The 25,182-nt window shown below is 40.8% G+C and overlaps 2 protein-coding genes across 2 annotated transcripts in view; both read right to left on the reverse strand.

Moving 5' to 3' along the window:
- The window catches only part of rab11fip4b (RAB11 family interacting protein 4 (class II) b), a 59,093-nt gene extending 40,373 nt beyond the window's left edge, over positions 1-18,720 (reverse strand). The window contains exon 1 of the mRNA XM_050044426.1: positions 18,606-18,720. The gene's annotated coding sequence lies outside the window, so the exon portion shown is untranslated. The remainder of the gene's footprint in view (positions 1-18,605) is intronic.
- LOC126390900 (rab11 family-interacting protein 4A-like) overlaps positions 18,609-25,182 on the reverse strand; it is a 15,461-nt gene continuing 8,887 nt past the window's right edge. The window contains exons 2-4 of the mRNA XM_050045402.1: positions 24,303-24,390; positions 20,338-20,417; positions 18,609-18,665 (exon numbers count right to left, since the gene is read on the reverse strand). Of these exons, the coding sequence (XP_049901359.1) occupies positions 18,609-18,665; positions 20,338-20,417; positions 24,303-24,390 (225 nt within the window). The remainder of the gene's footprint in view (positions 18,666-20,337; positions 20,418-24,302; positions 24,391-25,182) is intronic.

The raw sequence follows: 25,182 nt of genomic DNA on the forward strand, positions 1-25,182 counted from the left end.
GAGCCCTTGGCCCTCCCTCCCTATAAAAGGCTACAGCCAGTGAGCAATGGCAGCGCATATTTTCAAAATGAAATGGCAGAGAGCGGAACGAAACCGGGGCTAACCGGTGCTTCCTCCTCAGGCTCCACTTCACTCAGCTGCCCCACAGATCCGCTGCCCACTTTAACCTCAATAACAATCCAGAGCTAGCTGGGAGCGGCTGGCGAGGCGTTAGCGCAGCATAACCGGAGGGAAGCACAGCCGGTTAGCCTCCGCTAGCTTCCCAACTAGCCCTGGCTTTCTGTTTGGATGCAACCGGAGCACCGAGCACTGGTTTGTTATTCAGGTTAAAGTGGGAAGAAGCAGCGGGTTTATCAGGCAGCTGAGTGAAGCACCGGGAGCTAACGCTAACGTTCCTCCTCTTCTCCGTGAGTGAGAGCGATGTTTTAGCCTAGCGGGCAGCTGGCTCGCGGGCTGCCCACTAGGCTAAAACATCGCTTCAGGTTAAAGTGGGAAGAAGCAGCGGGTTTATCGGGCAGCTGAGTGAAGCTGGGTGAAGTGGAGGCTGCAGAGGAAACACCGGGAGGGGTTAATGTCTGGAGCTTGAGCAGCCCGCCAGGCTCGCGGGCTGCTTGCTAGGCTAAAACATCGCTGTCACTCACCGAGAAGAGTAGGAAAGTTAGCAGCTCGGTCCCAGCAATGGGTCTGGCGTTACGGTTGTGTTAAGTGAGTAAGGTAGCCCAGCAGCCCAGCTAACATTTTCAATTAGCATTGTAAAATGTAGCCTCCCCGCAAGGCTACATTTTTGTAATATATTTGCTGAGATGGAGGCAAGGCTCAGTGACTACAAGAGCTGATAGAAGCGCTCCATAGCTGTTAAGTTACTCCAGTAGCCGGTGGCAGCCGACTCAGCTAGTGCTAACACCGGGAGCTAACGCTAACGTTCCTCCTCCTGCGGAGGAAACACCGAGATGGGTTAATGTCAGGAGCTTGAGCAGCCCGCGAGCCAGGCGGGCAGCCTGGCGGACTCTAGCCGACCCGGCTAGTGCTAACACCGGGAGCTAACGCTAACGTTCCTCCTCTTCTCCGTGAGTGAGAGCGATGTTTTAGCTTAGCAGGCAGCCCGCGAGCCAGGCCAGCTGCCCGCTAGGCTAAAACATCGCTCTCACTCACGGAGAAGAGGAGGAACGTTAGCGTTAGCTCCCTGTGTTAGCACTAGCCGAGTCGGCTGCCACCGGCTACTGGAGTAACATGGAGAGCAGAGGTAGAGGGAGGAGTGGCTCATGACACACTTTGTTTTGGTCTACAGGCATGCACAACAACAAACCTAGCGGTGAAACGATTTCGCTTATTGCTCCTTTAACAAGAGTCAAAAATAGATTGTTGGAGAAAAGACACGTAACCAACACACAGAATCTTCTCTGTCAGTATGCTGAGCAGGCCTGGCTAACATCTGACTGACAACAGATGAAAGCCTGATGATCAATATACGCCCAGACCATCCATCTATCAAATCACTACCAGACCACTGGGACAGCAAGGGACAGAGGGATCAATGAGGTAGTGAGAAAGATAAAGACAAGTCTGATTAGAGAGAGAGAGAGAGAGAGAGAGAGACAGAGAGAGACAGAGAGACAAAGAGAACCAGAAAAAGAATGACGCTGAAAATGAACTTTTTAAAGATTTGTGTTTGTAAGTTACGCTAACACTCAAAATTCTCTCACCATTATATCACAACTCTGGTGTATCTGCAGCTCAGAGCTGAAGAAGAAGTGCTACAGAGCTTCTGCAGGATGTTCAGGTTTTAATGGAGGTTGTCACTTCCTCTATTAAAAGGTTAGAGTGGGCAGAAAGGGTTGGTGTGAGCTGAACCGAAACAATGCATCCAGACAATGGCTGCTAATTAGCCTGACAGACAGGAGGAAAAACGCTGAACCGTGAAAGAGTTATTGACCAAGGTCATGGAATATAAATGCGAAGAGATGTACGAACCCAGAGGATGCACACAAATCACACACACTGTGGGCGAGGTAGCTGAATGTAACAAGTTGAAGCAATAGGCAGATTAACTGTGTTTTCAAAGTTTCAACTGTTCAAACAAGTTTTAGTCTTCTATTCTGAATGGACACATGAATTATCTTGTTATCATGCATGAAGACTGCTGCTATTTTCACAGCTTTGTAGTACTTTACAGCTGTCGCAAAGTGCAAACAACAAACATTGCATTAAAGCACAAACATGAACTGTAGTAATTTAACAGAGTACCTGACATGTAGCACTGTCACTACTACTAGGCTTATCTGCCTTTAGATCACAACACCAATGAGAACCATCAATTGTGTGTAATTTTTGTTTAAACCACTGTGTTTAAATTTGTAGTATTATTCCAGTTGCTCAAAGGAAGCTGTGCGTCAGTGTTGTGGTTCAGAGACACCTGGGTGCCAAAGCAGGAAGTTGGCTGTGGTAAACATTCACACTAAGGTGACTCCTTTCTTTCAGTTGCAGGTCTCGTTTGCGTGGAAATAGGTTAAAAGGATTTGAGCCTGCTGAGAGGATATTGTGCATTTTTGTGTGTCACCCTCTTATGACACTGTGGAGGATACAATATTTGGTGAAACACCTGTTGAAACAGTTTGTGCAAGCACTAAACTTCCTTAATGGCTGCACTGTGACGCTGAGGCAGTGGGAACATTCATGTGTGAAATTGCCTTGTTAACTTGCTACATGTGCTGCTCAATCTATCTGCTCACAGTGGGAACAAGTTGTTGCTAGAATGTTAAGTCACTTTAGTGTTGATAGGGGTGTGACACGATGCACCTATTTGCAAAATAAAAACACAGTGACACTGGAACTAAACTAAAAACTGATATTTAACCGCCATTTTCTCTAAATTCAAAACAAAGCAGTCCGTTAAAGGTTTGTGGCCCTTGAGGTAACTTCCAGTCAGTTTGGTGAATCAACCACCAACCACTAAGTGTGATGCAATGCCATAACTCCCACTATGAGTGGGAGTGTGCGTGTTTATATCTGTGTTGTTTATGAAAGAGGGGAGAAAGAGAGAGAGAAAGGGAGCGAAGGAGGAGGCAGTGATCCAGAACTGAGCTCTTGTGACAGCTTTTCTATTCAGTCCACACATCACAGGAAAATCAGCGACCTAATTAAACAAACAGAAAGAGAGTGAGGGAGAAAAAAAAGAGAGAGACAGAGAGGAAAAGATGAGGGGAAGAAGGAGAAAGTGATGCTGGAGGAAAAAATGTGTGGACTGATCGGAAGCTTGTGAGAAAAACAAAGGAGAGAATGGGGAGCAAAGTTAACAAAAACTGCAAAGAGAGGAAGGGAATCAGAGGAAATAAAGATCTAGTGGAGAAAATCAATGATTAAATCAGGCAAGACCCAAATAAAACATGAGCAGCAGAATAGGAAAAAGTAGAGTAAGATAATGGAAAGAGGGGCGGTAACAGAGGTAGTGAAGAGGGGTGCAGTGTTTTACACACTGGCCTTGACTAACAAGAAATGCTGGCTCAGATTTGTAGGACAGAGAGAAAGAGAGGTTGGGGGCAACAGTGCTGTTGCAAGCAATTCAGTTTATCCACTTTGAAATGAGAGAGAAAGGGTCTGGACACTCATTATAGATAACAAGACAGGCAGACGGGCAGCAGAGATCTGTCCAGACCTCCAGCACTGGTCATGGGAGATAACAATGGAGAGACACGAAAGGCAAAAGACAATAAATTACGGAGGAGAGTGAGACTGACAGTAAGAGAGAGAGTAAAGTAACTAATTCAGTAGGACTCAGGGCACAAGGCTGGCACAGGGGTAATGTTTGAAAAAACAGACTCTGCTGGACACAATGCCAAACTAAACGACAGAATGTATCCTGTAGGTCACACTGATTCAGCTATCTGACACTTTAATAACATTCAGATTCAGTCTGACAAAGTAACAGTGCAGTCTGTGACTGTTGTTGACTGAAAGGGTCATTTTCTAGTGGAAATGCTTCTATATTGATGTTGGACATACTGCTAGCTTGTTAACTGCAGTACAATTTCTCATTTCAGCCTTGATGATGATAAATATGTGTGCTTTTTGAGAGTACATCCACTGATAAGTATTGACATGTGTGATTTGGTGATTTATGCTGGCAAGAAGTGTCTGCAGATCCATGTTGACATTTGCAACAATGTAGAAGACCTTCATGCACAGCCACTTTACTGTGTTCTGCTGAGCACTTCCTTCTTCATTCTTTGCAGAAACCACACTTAACAGCTGTGCCAGATTGCATGTTGTCTCCTCTGCACTCTGCTCTGTCGTGCACAGAATGATGAAAGAGACACCCAAACAGAAAGAGAAGTTGTTTGGAAATTAACAGCTAAAAGTGATGGCAAAGCAAAGTGTTAAGAGGGGTGTCATTAAAAAAGGAAGGGCCGGCAGAGATCAACCATGCACATACTGAGATGGACAGTGAGGACAGACCAGCTGCATAAGCACATACAGTACTTTATAGACTGTCTGCATCCCAACAAGTCCTCCAAATTAAATGGGAAAATATGTTGTTAGTCCATGCCCTTTAGAACAGCACATTTTCTGATCAGACACTCAGAGCTAAGGGTGTTAGCCTGGGGGGAACTGGAGGGTGGGTAGACTCATAAGTCAGTCTTTAGACGCTTTGCTTAACTAAAGACACATTTCCGCATTTCCGGGAGGGCGTGTCCTTTTCAAAAATGCAAGAGGCGTTGCTTTGTTGCCGGCCGTTTTCGCCGGTGTGTTAAACACACTTTAGAAAGGAGTGCCCCCAGACTATCAGAAGGCGGAGATCTCTGATTGTCTGGTGGCGAGACTAGAGGGTGGGTGCAACACTTCTGTGATGGTGCGGCTCTGATATAAGCAGGAATCGCTGTATAAGCACAGTGCAGAGCAGCAGGGGGATACACACGCAGGGACTCACATGCATTAAGATGCACACACGGCTGGACCTTCGACCACAGAAAGGACAAGACACCATTACTCCACTATATCATTACATAACAAATGGAGGTTTGCTGTTATATTAATGCTTTGAATGTCGTATACAGGACCTTTAAGGTTTGATTAGATTTAGGTATAAACACAACTTGGTTAGGTTTAGAGAAGAATCATGGTAAGAGTTAAAATAAGTATTCAAGGTTAGGAAAACATTGTGGTAAAATTACTACATATATGTATATAATATGTTGTCATATTTGCAATAGTAATCATGGGGATAAGGTAAGGGAATGATGTGGTCATGCTTGGTCATATCACTTGGAAAATGGTCCCCTCTGTTTAGGTTTTGTTGATCCAACCATCCATGCTGACTTTGCCGCTTGATAACAACACCTGGCTTCCTTATTTGTTCCTGTCATTACTACGGCCTTGTCACCTGTACATAAACTTATTTTTAAGCACTTACTTAAAACTAAATTAGTGCTTTGTGATTGTATGCGTCTGTGAACCAATCAAGTTGCAATTACAGTTTACAATCATGGCTGTGAAAACATGGATGGTAGACACACGTCTTCCCCCCCAGCAGCACAGAAAATCTATACAATCCCTGCCGTTTCAAGATTAGTGTCACCCATTCTGTTCTCCAATAAAGTTGACCTTCATCATTTTATCCTATTAGACAATTGTGTGAAATGAATGAATGAATTCTTAAATTATGGCTAAGACTATGTTTAGTGAGGTCACAGTGACCTTGACCTTTAACCACCAAATTCTAATCAGTTCAGTCAAAGTGGTCATTTGTGCCACATTTGAAGAAATTCCCTCAAGGCCTTCTTGAGATACTGCATCCACAAGAATGGGATGGACACAAGGTCACAGTGACCTTTACCTTCAACCATCAAATTCTGATCAGCCCATCCTGGACTCAAAATGAACATTTGTGCCAAATTTGAAGAAATTCTCTCAAGGTGTTCTTGAGATATTGCATTCACGAGAATGAGAAGGATACAAGGTCACCGTCGCAGGTCACAGTGAGCTTTAACCTAAAGTCTAATCAGTTCATTGTTGAGTCCAACTGGACTGTTTTTGCCAAATTTAGAGAAATTTCATAGAGGCATTCGAGATATTGGGTTCATGAGAATAGAACATACCAACATACCAACAGTGGCAACGGCTATCACCAGCGCAAAGGCAAAACAATGCTGCCGTTCCTCTCTATCATCTCTTTCAAACACACAGACACTTGCTGTACCAGCAATAAGCCAAGGGATAAACCATTGCATAATTCATTGTGGTGAAGGTACAATTATGCTCTACTTTCCTCTGAGACAGTACAATACAACTTCATTCTCTCCATCTGGTGATTCACGATAGAGTGCTGAGAAACTTCCTGGAACTCAGTCTGAAATTGCACACTTGCATTACAGAATTAATTTGCTTCTCTGCAGCTAAGCACAGAGAAATAAATGCATGCAGCACGTGTGTGTGTGTGTGTGTGTGTGTGTGTGTGTGTGTGTGTGTGTGTGTGTGTGGATCTCCACCCAGATGCTCCTGGCAGGAGGTGACCTCTGTCCACTGACAGACGGTCTGGACCTGTGGCAACACACACACTCACAGGGATAGAGAGGCTCAAAGCCTGCTCAAAGTCAGAATAAAGTCGCATAAACTTACAGAGTAACTAGTTAAAGAGGAACGGCAGAAATAACCACGAAACCACTTTCTTCTGCTTCCACTCCGACTCCAGCCTCGCTAGTCTCATTCATTGCAGCTCTCTTCCAAATGCTAATTCACCTCACGACACTGCCTCGAGCTTGTAATGTAACGTAATGTAATATTCTCATATCAGCAATATGACTGTTGCTATAAAAAGATTTTTAACACCTTTAGTGGAGTTTGTAAGTTGTTAAATATTGCAACTCTGTTTTGCATAACACAAGAGAACCAGCCCTGGGACACACACACACATCAACATGGTGGGATTGGCTGAGGTTATCAAACCCCAATGAGAAGCATAATTTATCAGAAAGTTGAGTTGCGTTTTACTCGTGTCTAAGTGTACTGATGCTCTGCAGTCTGGCTTTCCAAGATGCTGACAGTGAAGAGGGAGAAAGAGACAAATGGAAAGTGGCATGGTCCACAGCACAAAGTATGAGACTATTGATGCAAAAAATAATGTAAGAAGGTTGAGAGGGAATATGTAAAAGTTAATGTACAGCACATACATGCATAAACATTACACTGAGGAATCGGACAGCACAACAGAAGCGAGAGCCAGTATATAAGATATAGCCATTGCTAGTCTGCGAGATTGTGGGAGAAAGGCGATTCGTATGTGTGATGGAGAGAGAGAAAGAAGGAGGAAGAGAAACAGGGAGGGTCTCAGGGTGAACGAGTGATGTTTCTGTTCATTAGCAGTCCTCCCTTATAGCCGCACAGTAACAGGATAATCATGTCTGCTTGGTGGCAGTGTGTCCTTGACTGTCATTGGTGGGACTCTGCCGGGCCTTGTCTCTATTCCAGACTGTGTGTATGTGTGTGTATGTGTGTGTGTGTGTGTGTGTGTGTGTATGTGTGTGTCTGTATGTGTATGGAAGTCTTTCAAAACTTTAATTAAACAACTAAGCCACACACACTGGTGCCAAAAACTGGAAGGCTGCAATGCTTGTGCTCTTCCAAATCAACGTGTAATTCCCTTCTCTCCCAATCAGCCTATTGTGTGCGTATTTCCTATCCTCCGAAAATATGATGTATAACTGAGACAACAGAAACAGCAATGAGTGCCATATTCTGCATTAAACATTTTTTTCTGGTTATTAATTGGTAACTGACAGTGTGAAGCCGCATGAAGCAAATGGGAGGAATAATTAACAATGGTTGCAGCTACATGCACCGTGTCCCATTTTCACTAGGATGCCTTGCTGTGTTTTCCTTATTGATACGATCCATTGATCGCTCTCTGCTATAACGGAGTTAGAATTCTTCTTGCAACTCCACAGTATTGGCCTGACTGGCTGCTTTTCTCAAGGGCATTTTGCAGACTTCTGCAGCATTGTGATCGATGGGTGAGAAATTGAGCATATTTTCCACACAGCTGCATTACACTTACTGTTTTTTCATGTGATCACATGTTTTTCCCCCTAAATTCTGTCAATGCAGATGGACTCTGTTTCAGTGGTCAATTCAGCACAGAGAGGCACCTATTTCACATAGTTCTAAAGGGACAGTTCACCCCAAATCAAAAGTACATATTTTTCCTCTTACCTGTAGTGCTATTTATCAATCTATCTATTAATCTGAGTGTTGGAGATATCGGCTGTGGATGTCTATTATCTCTTCAATATAATGGAACTAGATGACACATAACTTGTGGTGCTCAAAGCATCAAAATGCATTTTAAAAGCTCAACAGCAATGTCACTTCCAAAAATCATGACTGGGTTGCTCAAGATAATCCACAGACCTTGTCGTGAGCAGTTTCATGTAGGAACTATTTTCCTGCTACCGATCTACACCTGTTAACCATTTCGCTGTGCAGTAGGAAGCGTGCATTTATTCATGGACCAGATTCTCATGACAGTGTGAGATGGAACCATTAATGACATCCTCCTCAGCTGAGCTGCAACATTAACTAGCTCAGTGGTGGTAGGTGAGCTAGCAGTAGATGCATACTTCCTTCTGCGTAGTGATTCAGTTGGTGAGTGTAGTTTGGTGGAAAAAAATAGTTCCTACTGTACATGGAGCAGCTCACAACAAGGTCTGTGGATTATCTTGAGTAACTGGGTCATGATTTCTGGAAAGAGACATTGCTGTTGAATTTTTCAAATGTATTGTTTTGGCACTTTGATCATCACAAGCTAAGTGCCTGTGTATTTTCTTATTTTGGGTTAAACGGTTTTTTAAAATAATACACAGGCCATTCAAATTTCAGATAGAATGCGATAACAGCAAGTTTAGCAATTTAAATAATTGTAAAAAATAATGTTAAATCAACAATGATGAAACTAACAAGTCCGAAGAAGCCCAAATATAAAAAAAGATCTTGATGAATAACTTGAATAACATTTAAAAAGCAATATTCAAATGCACTGTAGACTTTTAAAATCTTTGGTTAAGATCATTTAAAGCTTTTTTTCAGGATCTGTGTAATCCATGTTTCCTTTAAAGAAAGGCAGCCCCAGTGCAGACCCCACACACTAGTTTCTGGCTCATCCAGACCATATCATTCGTTCCTGTTTCCATCTGAAACAGAGAACTGATTTAGAAGTGAGGCCTGACAAGTGTCACCTGCACTAATGGGCCCTGTCACTCACAATCACAGGCCAAATGGCTCGCCCATTAACAAATTAGATAAAGGTGCTGCTTATTTTATCTGTCTCTGTTCTTCATCTCTTCTTTCTTTGTCCACCTCTTATCTTTTCTTTATATTCTCTTGCCTGTTTTCCTTTCATCTCTCCTCAGACTCCTTGTCTGCATTCCTTCCGCAGCTCTTATCTCTTTCCAAACTCTCGTTCCTTCACATCCATCAATCTATTAATGCTTTCCTTGTGTCATTCTTTATACTGTCATCACTACCCCATCATTTTCTCCTCACTTGCTCAGACAGAGGTAAACAAAGCTGACATAGTCTGTATTCTCATGCACGCTGGCTTCCCATAACCTTCTTTAGATGTACTCAAAGTCAATATACTATCAAAATAACAAACAAACGCAATGAATACCAATTGATTTTTGCTTGAGGCTCTATGTTCTACAGCTAGTTAACCCACATGCTCTGCTTCTCCCATAGACCGAGGCAGAAATGCTATAGTCCTGTAGTCATTTCACTGTCATATGTGTACACTATATGTATAGCAACTGTGTAGCAAGATACCTGCAATATTTTATGTACCAGTATGTTATATATGTCATACTGGTCTCAATGTGTCTTGCTCTATGCCACTATAATTAGACTACAGTCTCCCATTGTATACTTTGCTGTACTGAACCTTGTTGGGATACAAAAAAAAGGAGGGGTAGGGTTATGCACAAAAAAAGGACATAGTTTGCAGACGTGTTTGTGTCACAAATTGTTGTGGTTATTTGTTAGTTGAGTAACAAATAAAAAAAATGAGAGCCAGAGAGAAAAGTTCAAACCTAGTATACCTTCTCACCTGTCTGTCTGGCCAACAATGGTGAGAAGTGGCTGTGAATGTCAGATTATCAGTTTCAGAGAGTTATAGAAATGTATAATGTATATAGAAACAGCCCCCGCTAATCAGAGGTTCCCAAAGGTATTTGCCCCTCTGTGAAGAAGTTCCAACAGCCTGTTTTCGATCCCCACACATCAAATACAGATGCTTGGCCTGTGGCGTCAGATACTGATGCACCAAGGCACCCCTTAGCGTCTGTAAGAGATGCGTGGGGCCACTTCATTATTTGATACAACCAAAAGTCAACGTTGAGTTATTTCAAGAATGTAGCATACAGTACCTTACATTAGTAAGTAAAGTTACAAATGCTTTTGTTGCCCTAACCTTAGGAAGTAAACCTAAAAATGAAGTAAACCTATGTCAGAAGCACAGAATGTTAAAAAAAAATGGATACAGCTACCACAACATCGCACACTGGTTTGTGGAGTGCCGTTTTGAAGCCTGGAGTTCGGCATTTTGGCTGTCCCCATCTTGTTTTTTTTTGTTTTGTTTTTAAAGACAGAAGTGACCATATTTGGACAAGGGGGTAGAACTGTTGAGTAGCAAGGGGCGCTCCTGACTCACAAACTGAAGCAACCTTGGCAGACATTCTGTCACTCAAGCACTCCAGCCCTTCAATATATACAGTTGTCATGAATGTTGAAATTAGCTATAGAGACATAATCCTTTTTTGTATAAGACTGTAAACATGTTTATTTCTGCTGTTAAGTTGGGCATTTTAATATGGGTGTCTATGGGGATTAACTCCTCTGGAACCATTGTCAAGGGGCCATTCAAGGACCTGCAGGTTTTGGCACTTCTTTGTAAGCCTCATTTTTCACCCCCAGATGTGGCAGATTAGTTAGAAGTTTAGTTTGTAACTAGACTGTATGCACTTCCTGTGGACACAGAAGTTAGTTCTGAAAAGACCCTATGCATTTAATAAGTGGATATTGACACGCCGTCCCTGAGCATCCAAAAGCGACCCTAGAGGGGTACCTAGAGCATTGTAGCTTCATGGCTAAGCCACTAACAAAACATCAGTAAGACAAGTTGGAAGTGAGAATGTGTTGGTTCTGACAGAGCATCCTGTCCCCTTCAGACTAGTGGAAAAAAATATACTGAACAATGCACTACTGTACTGAGACCGTGTCATGCATGTGTCTTCTTAAGGATTTGTATGATTAACAAAGACTTACAGATCGCACTAAGAACATGTGGCTGACTAGTCTGTACAAAAAGATTAACTTCAGGGTTCCAAATGGGATTTATTACAGATTAACTACAGATTACAACTATATATGAATAATACTACAATAGTGTTTATAATTAAAGTGGATTTCTCACTAATAGCCACATCTGGTTTACCTGTGTCACTGTGGCCATCAGCTACGCAGGTTCAACTACCCACTGGCACCACATATCATGACCATGATCCAATTAATGCATAGATAAATGATAATACCTACAGTCTTTATTACAATACTCAAAAGTATGTGTACAGTTTGACACCAAATCACAGTTTTGGCAGTAAAACAGCAAAAGACCGATCCACAGTGAAACCAACAAAAACTGCATTTACAATCTTGGATACATGGTAATAGATTTACAGCTGATACGATGAGTTTTGTACCTGAAAGCAACGTTTTTTTAATGATGTAATATCAGCTTGTCTTATGAGTTGCTATCAAAAAGGAGAGATTGAATCATCACAATATGTGAAATTAGGCTGTGACGTTCATTTATAACCCCAAATATTTGTAATTCTGAGATTATAAACATTTCCGCAAATCCTCAAATATTTTGAAGCTGTAATTGCACATTGCATTACTGATGTGTAATTGTTACTGTAGGAAAGTCCACAAAAATACACTAACGTCAGCTCTCAATACTTCTGTATGGCATATGACAGCTGTCTCAAATTAAATTTCAAAAAGACGTTAACCGCAGCAGCTGAGAAAAGGTCTGGGTCATTAGCAGACATCACAGAAAAAACACACACTGCCAGCATTGTCCTCTGATCACAAGAAAAATGGCAAATCTAAAAGACAGCTTGTCATAATGTGCCATCACATCACATCATACCAGATGGTTCACAATGTGGCATCGCGTATCGGAGGGTTTCCATGGCTGTCAGCAGGCTATCAGTCAGCACTGTTGGCTTTTTAATGTGGCCAGAAAGTTTACCGTGTTGGTTTGGGATTGTCCAAACATCACAAACTTGCAGGGATTCACACATCCTGCTCTACATGTGTGCCAAAAACACAGAACATATGGAAAACAAAGACACACAGAGGGGAAATTATCTGTCAACCTCTAACAATTGGGTCGCCCAATCTGCAACAAAGACATGACAGAAGTAGATTTCATATAGTGCTGTTATCCTGATCAGGGTCACCGTGGAAACAAGAGTGAGCAGTGCAGCTTAAACACCTCAGCAACATCCTCCAGTTACTCATGGGGGCTCCCAACAGGAGATAGTCGATCCAGCATGTTCTACACCTGCCACAGTTCAGCCTGGAAACCCCTCAAACTAAAACCTACATGCCCTCTAATTATCTAATAAGTATTACTACTAAAGGGACAGATCTGTCTCTGCCTTCAGTCATATTTTTTTACCACAAATTCAGCCAAAGACATGATCCAATTAAAGTAAGTAAACTAAGTCCTTCGTACTTGACATTATAATATGTGGTTTTATTGCTGCCTGCCAAGAGGACACAAATTATAGCATTTTCAGATCCGGTGCCCTGACAACCAGACAACATAATTCATCAGTGCCTTCCAAAACACATCTACGATTATTACTAAAATTATTCATGTTCTTTATGATCTTCCACTGCCATGGTTAAGGTTCAGTCAGGCTTAGGTGCCAAAACTTTTTGGTCAAGGTTACAGAAAAAGTGTGGTCATGGTTAAAAGAAACCAACTCTGATTGTTGGTAGGAAACAGGTCGTGGCCTCTCATGTCAAACTCACACACTTTGTATGCCTAACCACCAACCATGACCTCCCTCAGTGGTTTTCAGCCAAAATAACACCGTACTTTTGCTTCTGAGAAACAACAATCACAATCTGCAGCGTCCTTGTTCAGTAAACATTAGTAATAGAAGCCATCTGAACAAATGACTGATGCTGTTGTTCTTCTGGTGAGGACGGTCTTTAGGAAAGGCACAGTTAAAGTAGGAAACACAAACAGTTCTGTTGTGGCATCCAGTGATACCGCAGACAGAGTATCAACATTTAGTCCTGGGTGGATGCAGTGGTTAGCTATTCATCGTGGTGTATGGCATACTGTTGATCCATTCAGCATGAAATGACACTGTGATATGAACCATGAGCCATTTGCATCATTGCATTGCTGAGTGAGAGGAGCAAGACTACTGTGCCTAATGCATACTGCATGAACAATAACATGAATATATTATCCATAAACTGATGTTGACCTTTAGACAAACTTCAGCTAACTCAGAGAGTTAAACTGTAAAAAGAGCCACACAGCTCTGAGGAAGGTTTGTTGACAGTTATGAGGAAGTATTCATGTTGTAGACAGCGATGGGGATGTTACCTCTGCCTCTTAGTCTGCAGTGCGGCTCAGTTGGCTGATTTTTCCATCATGCTCTTGCACAAACAATGGTAAACAGTAAACCTGCCCTTTGTATTCTCTCTTTGTTTCTTTTTGGTTCCCTTTTTAAAATCCCTTTTATGTTTTTCGCTGTTCGTTGTTTCAACTTTCACTGATATTGCTCTCTGCTGTCTCGATTCCCCCTCTCAGCCTCACTTCCCTCCCATCACAGAGCTTTAATCAGACCATGAAATGACTGCAGAGACTGGCGGAGCAATCTCCTCCTCACTGATCATCTGAAGTGCTAATGTGGAAGGAGGGAGAAGAGGAGGATGGAAGTGGGAAGAGATGGAGAAATCAAAGGAAGGGAGAGGAAGATGTAGACAAGCAAGGGGAGAAGAGAGAGGGAATGAGGCAATGAATAAAAAAGATTTCTAGAAAAAGATGAAAGGAGAACAAAGCTCAAGTTAAGGGAGGCAGCAAAGTGCTGGAGAGTGATGGATAATGAATAAAGGCAGGAGATGTGCTACAAACAAGAGTATATATTAAACAGAGGATGAGAGGTAAAACTACAGCAGACCATTAAAACAAAGAGACAAGAGTAACAAGATGACAGCATTTTGTGGTGCACACCTCTGACCTGCAAACCAAACTTCTGCATCCGTGAAACACACACGAACAAAATCATCTCCATGATAACCCAGGGAGGACATGCATTCAAGACAGCACAGAGATCAAAGGAAACAAGCAGGAGATGTAGAAAACACACACAAAGAGAAAGAGCAGACAAGCTTCGACAGGAAAGCAGATTAGAGACAGAGAGCTCAGATGGTTCCTCTGACCTCTTCGAAACCCCAAGGAGAAGAAATTAACATCTCTCCATGTGAGGACAAATGAGGTGTAAATTATTGATTATTTTTCTGCAGTGGCTCAGCAAATCTGGGCCACCACACAGTTTCCACATCTTTTCAGGATCTGGTTTTTGAGGATCCCTGCTGGTTAAGGACTGGTGTAGAGTACTTAGGGTTTGCACTTAGGCTTATAATTGCCTCTCACCATAAGTTTGTGAATGTTATGCTAAAATGTTGAAGATATTGTCCAAAAATAGTGGAATTTGTTGTACATTGATCAACATTTGAAAAGCAGACATTAGTATAATCTGAAATGTGCATATTTATATATTTCTTTTGTGGGAGTCTGCTTGTCAGCTGTCTCCAAAGAGATTAATGCAGTTTAATTGACCTGATTATGCAAATGCAATTAATATCAGCAGGTCACTATTGATTAGATGTGTAATTACTTTTTATTCATTTGTAAACATAGCTTTTTCTATGTGTTTTGGCATTTTGTCCACACACAAACTGTGTTTTAGGTCACGGAAAATTAACCATTAACTAAAATTGCGTCCAAGGTGAAGACTTTCAGAAACTCCATTTTTAGTGTTGCCTTGTAGACGGAAAACAAAGTTTGCCTTGTAATGGCAGAGTGTTTGCTGTTACCCCCTTTGTCAGGCATCACAAATGAGCCGGCTTTTCGTACAATGGCAGACATGACTAAAATAGTGCTGGCTCTAACATTGCTAACAGGACTTTTTACTTGGTAACACAAATGTACAGCTACTGTTACACTATATTAAGGAAAACAGGCGTCAGAATGTGCTTAAGGAGGTCACTGCTCCAGGTAGCCTACCAGTAACAGTTTTTCTCCAGGCTTCTGATTCGCCAGCATCTTCTCCATGTAGCTTTAGGGTTACTGTGCTTCAATATTGTTTTTGCGTTTTCATTTGGAAGGAGATTTTTTCATAACAGTGTGTGTGGAAGGGATTTTTTTTGGAGGAAGAATGAAAGGGAAAAATCCTGTTTCCAAAACCACCCATGTCTGTGCGGAGCAGGCCTTAGTGGTAACAAATCACTGACAAGTGTTTGTTTCCAGACAACATCATTTCCAACAACATCACATTAAGCAGGTTTGATTACTTAAAGCTGCGCTGATCAATAATTTGAAATTAACTGAGTCAAATGACTGCATGTAATGTGAGAGGATTTGTAGTGACAAACCCACAGACAATTATCATCCAATTGCGCAGTTCGATCATCTCAATGGAGCATTTTATGGTCTTTAGCTCACTTTTGTTTTTACAGCCTGCAACCTAATTACGGTTTTGATTCACTGCTGGCAGCTGTTTACAGCAAAAAAGCTCAGATAAACCCACTGTTCACTACCTGCCCTGCACCAAACAGCAGACAAAGTTAGAGATGTGTTCTTGAGTTTCCCATCTCAAGCATGTCTGACAAAACAAATAAGCTCCTATGCCTCATGTACAGATACAGTGTCAGCAACTAGTTTAAGCTTAAGAGCGAGATATTTCCCTCAGGAGCTGCTGTAGAGCAGAAACAGAGCTAAAGAGATTGAATATTGGACTTACATTTGTCAGGTAGTCAGAGACATGACTTAAATGAACCCTAATGTTGCTCTCTATCTGCTGGATGTGTAAACTGCTTACTAAGATATTTGCCTTTGCAACTTTATAAAGTGATAATATGTTGTAGAAACGTGTTACATGTGAGCCCCATAGTGTTCTGATGGGTTCACATGGAGGAGCAAATTTTGTCTGTGCAGAGTGCAGGGAGGACAATATGTCCACAGACAGCTGCCCAGGGCTTAAAATATTTTCTCTGTGTACATGTTTTGAAATTACATGCACCCATTTTTTTTTACTTTACCATGTGGTGTGAGGACACACTCAATGTGACACGATATAGTTTGAGCTGACTTTCCATTTACAATAATTTGCAGTAAAATTAATTTAAAATGAATGGTCGTAGGAACATTTTGAGCAGCTTAGAAAACCTAATATGGGAACATTTTGTTTTTAAAAATCTTGTTATAGGACTTCTATAGTGATGTCACCTATTCAGCAAGAAATAAATTAAATAATTGCTGTAATGTTAATCTCAGACCTTTTTATTTGCTCCAAGTATGGCCACAGTAACAGCACGAATACATGTGCATCAAAATCCAATTGGCAGCTAGCTTGACCACAGTGTTTACACGATGCTACTGTGCTGTGCTACTTTGTCTTGTATTTACATGCGCTGTCAGCTTACAGTTGTTTTAATTGTGAATCTGATTGTGGTGCATAAACATGAGTGAAACAAATAAAAAAAAAAATTCAATAAATCAGGATCAATGTGTGAGAGCTGGCAGCCCTTCACTCACATGTTCTGCACCAAGTTATCTGCAGCGGTGAGTGAACAATAATAATGAGAATTACATGCACAGCTCTGCTTTTACCTGCACTACCAGCATAGGCACATTGCACTGTATTTCGAGCCCTGTTTTAATGTCAACAATGATGTTTGACTGATTTAAGTTCATGTTATATAGATTTTATACACTTTGTCTTTTGATCCAGTCCATAAATTTGATCAGTTACAGCCTTCTTCCACCCTCTCTCCTATTGATCTTGCTATCTTCCTGTTATGCTGGGGCTATGCATGTAGGCCACTACTACATCCCCACACATACACGATATATGTATTCTCCCAGGTGCTCAGTGCACCAGTTCAATCTGTCTTTGCTTCATGCCAAAATTCATTTCCACACCTGCCTTGGCCATGCTGAGTCTTTCCCTTGCACTTACTCATATTTGTGTATGTGTGTGTGTGCATGTGTATGCATCCAAGTGTGTGAACCCAAGCAGCAGGAGAGAGCAAGCTAATAAATCCTCTAATGAGACACTTCTCACCTTTCTTCCCGCTCCTCTTTCACTCCCTCTCCCTTGCCTCTCTCTCTCTCACACACACACACACACACACACACACACGCACACACCCCTCTGCAGAGCTACCCTGGGGAGCTCTGGGATTCCTCCCTCTCCTTGCTATGGCAACACAACTTCACTCCTTGACATTTTTCCCACAGCTGGACACCCCAGCACTCACATAACTGGGCTTCTATGGATCATAAATCTAATTACAAAAAAATATGCAACATATGTTCATCCAACAAAAAAAGAGAGAAGCCTTTCTAATGTGAGAACGAGATAAGGAGACGTGTACAAAAGACCTCCAGTAGACAGAGGAGATGTTAATAAAGTGGGTGCCATCAGTGAGGAGATTAAATACTGTAGCAGTCATTACTTTCTCGTTATCTCTATCCAACACAGGAGGAAAACTCCTTCCTACAGGAAAGTGAGATAAGCTCTGCATAGACCAAGACCGATAGATGAAACAGAGGAAGAACCTTCGGGTTGCATACTGCTTTTCTGTGGAAACCAATACTGAAGCATCGACTGGCTGCAACGTCCAATGAGTTGAAATGCAGCGGCTGCTTTTTCATGCAGCAGTTTAGAGCTGGTAGAGTATTTCACCCAAGGGAATCATTCGATAAAACATAAGTTGAAAAGAAGTGCTTTACATAGAAGACGATATATCTAACCTAACAGCAGAGCTTTTTACACACTCCCTGCAAAATGCTATCTATGCTGCTCAGCACGATCAATGATTTATATTGGCTGGCCAAGCTGCTGACATACCAACAGCTGCAGGTAGATTTACCATAACTTCAAACAGCAGTAATAAGAAGGTGATGTGTAGCAAAAGTGTCTACGTGCTGTATGTAAAAGATGTAGCTATCTTATCTTTTTTTTCTTAGCCTTCTGAAAAGATGTCCTGAACACTATCCACACATCAGCATTGTCATTAGCTTCATTGTAATCAGAAGCAGCAGCATCATCCTGGTCATCTCCATTAACATCAGTCTAACAATCCTCTATAAATGTCCCTAAGTCTCTACATTGCAAAAAGTACAGCAACATGCATATTTCCATTCTGTCTAATTTCTTCTTCCCCAGTCATCGCAAAGACATTTTCAAGGTTGAAACACAATGCATTTTTACTCAGACAACTAAACCCATAACTGCAACACCTACCTGTCACTGTGTGGAGAAAATGATGAGCAGTGAAACGCAATCTCGGATAAAGGCACACACCTGTTCGTGGAACACAAGACAGTTTGAATGCTACCAGATCTTTTATAAGCCCTGACTCAAAGGGAAGTGTGCAAATGAGACAGCATTTCCAAAAAAAGAGAAGTGTTTTGTATTGCCTGTGAAAGATGCAGTAGGTAGCGACCGTATTGCATTTCACCCAGTGTGAATATTTTAAGAGCACTTCTCCATTGGTATAATGAAATGTTACACTGTACCATTGGCAATGAAAAGGCTCTTAACTTCTCTAAACCTGTGGAGTCATGTTAAAAGACACTCTACAGCTAGAATACTGACGCAAACTGCAGCATGATCAGTTCTAACAGTTATTTCTCAACTATGAAGTGGAGCTGACGTTTATTTGACTTTGTTGCTATGCAAAGTACCCATGTTATTACTGCCAGGGGGAGTGGTATTGTACAAAGTATTACATTTCCCAAGAGATAGTCTCAGGAATTTATGAAATATGTGTCACATGTAACGCCTAGGGATCTCAGTTAGACTGTGATGTAACAAACTAATTATCGCAGCTTACCAAGAGGTCACATGAGTCAGACAAAAGACTGTGGCCATAAGAACAACTACTACATCTGTAAAAACTTTCCATCTGGAAAACCCTTAAGATGATTTGGAAAATCTGTTTATAATTTGTGAAATCTTGACAGTAAACTGCTAACATACAAGTGAATAAGTGTGTAAGTGATCTTGACATACTGTTTGTCCCTCCACTGCACATCTTCAATTGAACACTACCACCAAGTGGACAAACGGGTGAAGTACAAGTTGCACTCAAAATGTATTGCACAACAGTTTTGTTAAATGAATTAAACTCCCCACAAGACAGTCTTATATTGAGGGTTGTTGAGGGTGAACATTTAGCACATTTTCTTCTACTTATTTGCACATTGATAACTGAAAGTTTTAGTCATTTTTTGTACGTAAACCTGTGGTATAACCCACACACTGTAAAAAGGGGACTCTCCTCAAACAACTGCTCACATGTGCACAACAGGACTGTAAAACTAAAACAGTGGGAGTCACAGGGAAGCTGCAAAGTCCTTTTTGTAGTTTCTTGCTGTACTACAATTAACCACTTGCTGATATTCATCTATATACACACACACACACACACACACACACACACACACACACACACACACACACACACAGTATATCCAGCTACGTCCGGGCAATAAAGAGAAAATCAAATCTCACTATATTTTTTACCAAATACCTCGATATCCATATTACAGTGATGTTGCGGGGTTGACTATTGGTGTTTACCAAAACATTTATGCTATGAGATTTGATAAATAGTCATCAGTAGTGTATATATAATGACTAAGTGGGGAAAGGCAAATAATAGAACAACTACAACAGTCTGGTAAGTTCAGAAAATGAATCAGCAAAAGACCACACTTACCCAAACATGATACCCAAAATCTAAGACAATATCTAGTCTCACATTATGATATCAATATCATATCAATATAATGCCCAGCTTATATCCAGCATTCTCAGAGATATGTACAATGATTTAACATTATCATTTTAATGTAGGATAGTAGGAGAGTGTCAGAGAAAAAAAGTTGTTGGGGTTGATAAATTTCAGTTCAACTCAGTTGACACTTATTATACATGCACACACACAGACTCATGCACTTTAAAAACTTACCCGATAGCAACTCTTAGCCATCTCATATGGCCTTGTGGTGAACCGTGCCCCACTTTTCTTTTTAAGGATCCCAACATAACCTGCAAAGAAAAAAAGCATGCATGACTCATCTCAGTCCGTCTGAGATTCTGCAGAGCAATCATTTCCTCTCCAGTCTGCTAAAAGTAAAGGTGCTGCTAAATACACAGCTTATGTTAAGAAAAAAAAAACACTATATTGTGTGTTGTATTTTGTTGTATTTTCACTAAGGATATTTAACTGCCGTTCTTGTCTTTGTGGTGTTAAGTGATGTAATCTTTGCAGTTTTCATCTAATGTTATTCACCTGAACACCATTATTTTTATTTACTTTCAAAAGAGAAATTTTAAAAAGGGAAGAAAGTGGAAACTGTCACATTAGCTTTGATTTTCAACACGACAATGTTCTGCAAACCTATCAAAAGCCACAACAACCAGACTGTACTGTGTGGTTTAGAGAAGTAGAGAAGAAGCTTCTCTGATGCTCCCAAACCACTTCAAAAGCAGCGGGTCAATATCAGGACAAAACCGCAAACACTCCCTGTGATAAAACTTTTAGGAGAGAGCAGATAAGTGGTGTAATTTATGAAGCCGATCTATTATTTAAGAACCCAAATCCGTTGAGAGAAACAGGAAAACAGTTGTGAAGTTGCACCAAGGGGAGGGCTTACAGTTGAAGTGAGGTAAAGGATGCAAGACTTTCTCCTGCAAAAAGCACAATAAACTGATGTATGGGATAAAAACTTTTGCTTAAATCTGCAATAACTGTTTTCTTTTGGCTACATGAGGGCAGAGGGAACAAGTGAACACAACATCCACATGTTCTTCACCTTTTAAGTTGATATCTTAGGTGCTTATTCACACATCCAGCAGTTAAGGAGCAACATTACCATACATTTGGAGTCGTGTTTCTGTCCACCTGATGAATCTAAGTCCAATATTCACTCTCTTTTACTGCTCTTTTTGGTCTCTACCAACCCCTGAGGGAAATATCTGTCTCTTTAGCAGCTAAATGCTCCATTATGTTTCGCAGCTAGTTACTAACTGTGTGTGTCTGCTGTTTGGAACTGAGCATGTAGGGTACAGAGGGTTTTAAGAGCCTTTTTTAACTAAAAACAGCTGCCTGCTGCAGCTGGAAATTGTGCTGCCAGGATGGTGAGAGTGAACCAGAACAGTAAAGTTGTTAAACATTAGCTAAAACTTGCAATAAAGCTCAGTAAAAATGACGGGAGCTGCCGATTCAGTTATTAATTCTCCTCAGGTTGAACACTACAATAAACTGTCATTCCAACTGCACTCTATTAGTGTACTTGATACAGAAACAGAACAGAGAGACTTCATGGTGTTTCATAATGATATGCAGTACTGTGGTGAAATGGAAGTCTAATGGATGTCACCTTCTGTGTTGCTCACACATTTGGAAATAGATCATAAAGGTGCAGTCAGTGATTCTAATCTAATACACGCCACGGTGTGTCACATTTAGCAAATATCTCCTCACCTGTTTTGTTTGTGCACTGAATAGGGTGTGCCGTATCATCACGTTCACGATAATACTGGTATATTCTTTAACAAGATATGAAAAATTCATATTGAGATACTTGAGATATTTCTGCTTGTTGACACATTGACGTCATATTGCTACCCAACAAATATGACTAAAAGCAAAATTACCGACTCCGCAGTGATTCCAAAAAGAGGAGCAGCGTCAGTATTGTGGAGTAAAATGTAGCGTCATCAGGCCTGGACTGAATGTTTTATAAACAGCCCCGAATGTAAACCTATGTGCCACTCACAACTCGACAAAAAACTACATATATGTGAATGTGCAATAGTTATCAGAGCATTAAAGCCTGTCACAGGTTACAGCGTGATGATTAGAGGAGAAATGGCAGAACATAAAGGTCCAGGTGGAAAAAAACCCCAACTCAATCATTTAGGATTTTGCTAAAAGAGAAGGAAATCGCCTGTTGATTTATTTATTTAGATCCCAGGGTACTTTTTTTTTTTTTTGCATTTGAGAGCTGTTTAAATGTGTAATTTGTGGTAGATTTTATTTTGTTGAACTATTAATATTATATACAGAATCTGAATCTCACTCTGAGTTATTGTTGTTGTTTACAAACTGAAGAAATGAGAGATCCTTTCTGTTTAGTTTTTATTGAATATTTGAAGGCAAACTGTTCATTTATTTTGTTGCAATTCTGTTTTCTTAAATTAATAATACATTTTTTTTCTAATTTGTCATAATGTCAAGAATATTGTTATTGCAAATATACCCTGAAATACTGCGATATAATTTTAGGGCCATATTGCCCACCTCTAGCGCTGAAAAAAAAATTTGATTGTCATACAAAAAGTGGCTCAAACTGAGCCACACAACACCATTCCAGTCTTTCAGCAACAGGAGGTGTTAATGCTCATGCATAAGTCAGGGGAAAGGCCATGGATGTATAGAGAGGCAGTGAGAGTGAGAGGGACAGTAAATCTGGCACATGCCAACATGCTGAACTCCACACGGCATTGTCAACAATCTTTCTCCAGAAACGCCAACTCTACCATTAACTGACAGTCGAGTGTTAAATGAACATCGTATCATTAATGCCAGGTCAATGCAATATAACTCAACAATGCAGAGCTAGGAACCCAAATGAGTTCCACTGTAGCTCAGTGGTAGCACCCCTGCTCTGTCCCTGTGCCTCGTTGGCCTGGGTCCACTGTAGTGGATAAGCTGACCTGGTTTTACAGAGACTCTCAGTCTGGGCAGAACACAAAGAGAACTGAACCCAGAGAGAGGAAATATGATGAGTGGGCATAATGATAACTTTATTCCACTTGGTGAAGCAGGGTAGCATTATTAGGGCTTCACTAGAGTCATACATATAATACATAGTTACTCATCATTTATTTCCTTGAACTGTCTTCTCTTTTCTTATTCTTACTTTTTCCTACACTGTCTTGGTTTTATACACAAAATTTCTTTCTTTTTTTTTTTTAAATCAGTTTTCTTTTAATACCTGATTATTTTATGACTTGTTTTATTTTCCTGCCCCATGAAGCGCTTTGTAATGTGGATTTTGAAAAGTACTCTATAAATAATAATGATTATAGTAATCATTATTATTTTATACAGTATGCATTTATAATGCTCAATGTTACCCAGCTAAATATATTGTAAAAGAGCATTAGTCCACTGACTGTTGTTGTAAAATACAAAAAAACAATGAAATAATAAACAAGTTTCTGTCACTCAGTATGCTCTAGGAATGCCTACAGGCAGCTGAATGAACATGACAAACCAACGGTAACACTAAATTACAATAAAAATTTGGTTCATGTCATTTCTAGGAAAACAAACTTTTTAACTTTCCTCTAGTGGTACCTAGCCATGCAGACAGTTTTGGCCTTATGATGATTGCTGCCAAGGTTTTTACATATCTCAAAGTCTCTGTAATTTTGCCTCAGCCTAAATACGGTATGGGTGAATTGGAGATTTGAATGTAACCACTGGCATAGGTAGGTGTTACTCCATCAGACTGTCTTCACTCTTTTTTCACTTTATAATTCTGAATAAAACATGGAGGTTTGGTTCAGATTACATACCATCACCACATGCATAAAGCTATCAACTACAAACAGGAAAATGTATGATTTTTATTGGACTTTCTTAGTCGAAATAGAAGTGTAGCCTATGCTAAATTATTCCCAAGGCTACTGTAAAAGGGAGCAATACACTTACAGACTCAGCTGCTCCCTAAAATACAACCTGTGCAACCCTTAAATCTATTAAGTCAACACTGCAACTACATTCTCTACTACATTTCTTAATATGTTTCTGATATGACCTGCTAACGGCGATATTTACAAGCACACATGACCACCTAATGCCAGAGACAGTCATGCAAACGCCTACATTTCCTCAGGTGCCATACTTGAGCTCACTCTGACCTTTCATGGTGAGGACACCACGGCAGAAGTCTTTGAAGTTGATCCTCCCATGAGAATCGGGGTCCAGACATTTGGCCAACTTCTTCACCTGTGGAAAAGTACGGAGAAAACAGCATGGCTATCAGAGCACACCAACCACATTTCTGTTAATGCACAGTGAAATTAATCAAGGATGAGGTTTATTTGCTTCCTGTGTCAGTTAAAAAATAACACTTCTGTCTGTCTGTTTGAGGTCCTGTGGAGCAATCATCAAGGATCCATGATACTAAACTTGCATATGTTCAAAAATGACCAGTTACTTACAGCCCAGATGTAAGTAATATACCTACATTTGAGATATTATTTTGTTGCATGAAAAAGGGGTTTTGTTAAAAAAAAAAAACTTTTGTTATAACATAAACAACCACTGCATTTCTTAGGTGTACCACTGGTTTAATAGAACCAAGCAATCATTGGTGTTCATAGGCCTGTGCTTTTTCTGCTAAGCCAACTCCAAATGTGTGCTGTGAAAAAACACTATAACCAGTACTAACACACAGTTATAGTATCATATTGGTGTCAGGATATTGAAAAAGTAACATTTATCATCATCTTCATCCACCATCCTGTGGCGCTCAGTGGTGCATTTAGGAGCAATCAGTCTCTGGCTGAAGGTGCTCCTCAGTTCGACCAGAGCGTTGTGGAGAGGGTGAGAGCCATGCTGAAGTATCGCCCGCACCTTTGACAGCATCCTCCTGTCTGACACTGCTGTCAAAGGGTCCAGCTCCACCCCATCTTCATGTATTATTGCAAAGATAAATGAGGCTAAGGACGGCTACAGGAGGAAGCTGGAGAGGAAACTCCAGCTGAATAAAGCAAACAGAATAGCACTGGCCACCAC

The sequence above is a fragment of the Epinephelus moara genome, chromosome 5 (genome assembly GCF_006386435.1).
Source record: "Epinephelus moara isolate mb chromosome 5, YSFRI_EMoa_1.0, whole genome shotgun sequence".
NCBI classification, from domain to species: Eukaryota; Metazoa; Chordata; class Actinopteri; order Perciformes; family Serranidae; genus Epinephelus; species Epinephelus moara.